Source organism: Myotis brandtii, unplaced genomic scaffold (assembly GCF_000412655.1).
Source record: "Myotis brandtii unplaced genomic scaffold, ASM41265v1 scaffold1373, whole genome shotgun sequence".
Taxonomy (NCBI): Eukaryota; Metazoa; Chordata; class Mammalia; order Chiroptera; family Vespertilionidae; genus Myotis; species Myotis brandtii.
Genome location: NW_005354889.1, coordinates 79705 through 83799, shown reverse-complemented (window position 1 = coordinate 83799; position 4095 = coordinate 79705). Strand labels below are relative to the sequence as shown.

At 56.8% G+C, this 4095-nt stretch overlaps 1 protein-coding gene across 1 annotated transcript in view; it reads right to left on the bottom strand.

Annotated features, from left to right (window-relative positions):
• Positions 1-4095, bottom strand: part of CAPN12 (calpain 12) — a 12692-nt gene that overhangs the window by 6996 nt on the left and 1601 nt on the right. Inside the window, 7 exon segments of the mRNA XM_014535085.1 lie at positions 390-799; positions 878-1041; positions 1603-1677; positions 1748-1833; positions 1914-1988; positions 3288-3456; positions 3935-4034. Of these exon segments, the coding sequence (XP_014390571.1) occupies positions 390-799; positions 878-1041; positions 1603-1677; positions 1748-1833; positions 1914-1988; positions 3288-3456; positions 3935-4034 (1079 nt within the window).

Genomic DNA, 4095 nt, shown 5'->3' with positions numbered 1-4095 from the left:
AACGCCCCGTGAAACCCGCCCGTCCCCGCATCACGCCACGGTGCCCCTGGCCTTCCCTGCAGGTTGTCCGAGGCCTTGGGGCTAGTTTAGAGAGAGTCTGGGATCGGGCCGCATCGGAGACTCACCTCCTCTGGGATCTGTAAGAAGTAAGAGCCGGGGAGTCAGGGCGGGCGGGGGAGGACGCCCAGCGTTCCCTCCCTGCCTCCGTCATACCCCTCCCTCTTTTCTTCCCGTTCTACTCTCATGAAGCCCCTGGCCCTCAGCCCCTGGCCAAGCCTCTCTCTGCCGCCTCCTGGGTCCCTCCCTCTCATCTGTGCCCTCTTTGCTCCTTGTCACCTCCCTGATCCTCAGCCCGCCCCCCCCTTCTCTGACTCCTTCCTGACCCAGACTCTCTGTGCCCTCCCTAGCCCCTCAGTCTCTCCCTGCCCCCCCCCTTGCTTAGCATGCGTGAGCCCCAGCTCTGTCTCTCTGTGTGTCTCTCTCTGCCCCACCCTCAGCCTCCCAGCCCCTCTTGGCCTTCTCGGACACCCCCTCAGCCCTGCCTCTCTTCAGCCCAGAGGTCCCACCTGGAACACGTGGAAGCCCACAGTGAGGTAAGTGAGGCCCTGGGCCCTCAGGCACCGCCGGTTGCGCTGGATGAGTGACAGGAGGACAGTGCACTTGGGGACGCGGCCCCCGCGAGCAGGGCCCCGAGCCCCTGCGGCCCCCCAGCCCCCCCAGGGCCCATCCTCGTCCTCATCGTCCTCCTCATCAGGCTCCAGCAGCGTCAGCCGGAACTGGGGGTTGGTCCAGAAGGTCTCTAGTGGGGGAGGAAGAAATGGGGTTACCCGCTGCGGCAGCCCTCTCGCTTGCCTCTCAGGTCTCCTCCAGGCCTCACCGGCAGCAGGCTGGCTCCCGCCAGAGTTGAAGCCTCGCACCCAGCGGCCTTGGAAGATGTGGGTGTGCCAGCCGCCTCCCGCTGGGCTGGGGCCCAGCACCTCCGGGCTCAGCGAGCAGATCTGGACGGTGTTGAAGTGGCGGAGGAAGTCCTGCAGCTCCATCCTGGAAAGTGGCCCGAAGTCATACCTGCCCACCCCCAGATCACAAGGCCCCCAGATTCCGCAAGTATTGCCAAGTACCTTGCAGACGACCAACCAGTATGTTTCCAGAATGACCCCCAAATCCCTGAGCCCTCCAGCTCCCCCAAATTTCTCTGAGTCCTCAGAAATGCCCCACAAATAGCCAAGATCACCAACTCCCCTCAAAGATTGTCCAATTGTTTTCAGCCCACAAATATCAAGACCCTCAGCCTCTCAATTACCAACAGATGTCCTTCAGCCCCTCAGTGTTGCCAAATCTCAAGAAATGCCCAGGCGTCACCAAGACCCCTCAGTTGCTCTGAATATTCTCCATCCCCCTCAACCTCCCAGAGGTTACTATGCCTCCCAGTCTCCCTAATGTTACTACGAATCGTCCTCAGCTCCCCCAGCTTGAAGCTCGTCCCCAAATCACCACTCACATGGACAGTTGCTCCCTTTATGACCCCTCCCCATGAACCTCTGCCAGGACCCTTCAAGCAGGACTGGCCCCTCCCTGCGCCCTGCCAGGGCCTCTCCTACTCACCAAAACTCACCGTCCTCCTTCCTCACCAGCAGGGCATCTCGCCACTCCGGGGGCAGCACGTCCCAGCGTGGGCAGCTGGGGAGACCGGGGTGTGAGGGATGGGCAGGTGGGGCCAAGCCCTCCCACCACCCCAGATCCATCCCACCTGTCGCTCCAGGGCCCGGTCCACTCCACACGGCCCCATGGGTTCCGTAGCCGCAGCAGCCGCACCTTGGTGAAGCCCAGTGACATCTGAGGGCAACAGCGTCACTGGCTGACCAGCCTGTGGATGCCTGGACACCCTCTGCCAGCCCACCCATGGGGTTGCTCACCTTGTGCGTGCCCGTGACTGAATATGCATGTCCCTTCACCAGCCCATCTTCTGTACGGTACTCGCCCTGGTTACTCTGGGCAGAGGATAGGATGGTGAGGCCACATTGAGGGTCAGGACCCTCCCTCTCATCTGTGCCTTCTCTGCTCCTTGTCCCATCAGAGGGTCTCGGGTATGTGGCTGGGACTTGGGGCTGCAGTGGGGGGCTGGGGAGTGCTCCTCTCAGAGCACCCAGCTGAATAACACAGGGCTCCGAGGGGAGGCAGGAGTTGGTGAGTGAAGGGGAGTGAGGAAGCAGAGAGAGGGAGATGGAGACAAGAGACAAAACAGATGGAAGGAGGAGAGAGACAGCGGCCTAGAGACCAAGAAAGATAAAGAATAGACAGGGGGCCGAAACGGTTTGGCTCAGTGGATAGAGCGTCGGCCTGCGGACTGAAGGGTCCCAGGTTCGATTCCGGTCAAGGGCATGTACCTGGGTTGCGGGCTCATCCCCAGTAGGAGATGTGCAGGAGGCAGCTGATCGATGTTTCTCTCTCATCGATGTTTCTAACTCTCTATCTCTCTCTCCCTTCCTCTCTGTAAAAAATCAATAAAATATATTTTTTTAAAAAAAGAATAGACAGGGAGACAGAAGGAGGCAGAGAAACATAAGACAGAGCAAGTGGGCAACTGAGAACAGGGTTAAGTAAATGGATGAGTGAATGAGTTAGACCAGTGGTGGCGAACCATGACACGCGTGTCAGAGGTGACACGCGAACTCATTTTTTTTGGTTGATTTTTCTTTGTTGAATGGCATTTAAATATATAAAATAAATATCAAAAATATAAATCTTTGTTTTACTATGGTTGCAAATATCAAAAAATTTCTATATGTGACATGGCACCAGAGTTAAGTTAGGGTTTTCAAAATGCTGACACGCCGAGCTCAAAAGGTTCGCCATCACTGAGTTAGACTGACTCAGTGAATGAATGAGCATGTAATTGGGTCACAGATGAACATATGACCCAAGCTGAGCCCATGAATATCTATCTTGGACTTCTGCTGAGATTCTCAGAAGAGGTACTTTTCCTTCTCAACTCTGGGGTGGTGGGAGGTAACTGGGAGCTTCTTTTGGGCCCATGAAGGGAAAGTCTGCCTGAGAGTGAAGCTAACCCAGAAATAGAACCAGGAATAGAAAACATATTCACAATGTCTGCTAAGCACCTGGATCCAGCTGTGCCTGAAGCTCATTCGTTATGAGAGCAAATAAATATCCTTTCAACTTGCCCGTGTTTGATTTGTGAAAGAATAAGGCACCAGTGAAAGAGAGGAGGACATGGAATCCCCCACTCCACACTGGTCCTGGTGGGGTCTCCATGGGAGTCCGACTCTCACCAGGGCAGTGGCACCCACGAGGGACTCCTTGGCCAGGGCGTGGCGCAGGGCCGAGAAGAGGCCTGGGATGTCTTGTCTCAGGTAGAGCACCTCGCCCACGCCACCTGTGAAGTCCACGAAAGCCTCATTCATGTGGCCGCCTCGCATCACCTCATAGGAGCCGTGGAGCCTGTGGGAGCAGGTCTGGCATGGGGGTGCCTGAGGCATGTGCGAGCATCTCGGGATGTGGGCACCTCTGTCCCAGGGTGTGGGGTCCCAGGGGCTATTCCGAAAATTTGCAGACTCTTGAGGTGGGGACTGTGGCACACTCTAGAAGCCTTGGTGCTTGGGCCACCAGGACTGAGTGATTTGGGGGTCTCAGGAGAGCTCAGTCAGAATTCTGGGAACCCTGGGGGCTGTCTGAAACCTGGGGTCTCTGGGAGATTGATGTCTCCCTTTGGGGTAATCCCCACGGGGCTTGTCAGGGATTTCAGATCCACAGGATGGGGAAAAGCAAAGATTCGAGGGTCCCAGGTCTTCCACCCAATATTTTGGGGAGTGCTTTGGATTCCTCAGTGGATCAGGAGAGACTGTCTGAGATTGTAGGTCTCCCAAGGGACCTATATGGATTCTGGTGTTGGTGGGTCTCTAAGAATGTTCTGTGTGACCTGTTGGTGGAGGAAGGAGTTTGCCGTTTGGAGGGCTTCAGGGGGTGGTGTGCATTAGGGTCTCGGGCTGTGACTTGGTCTGGAACCCTTAGCAAGGTATCTAGAAGATACCAGAAGTGGAGGGGCTCTGGGGGCTGTCATGAGGCCGGGGGCTGCTGGCT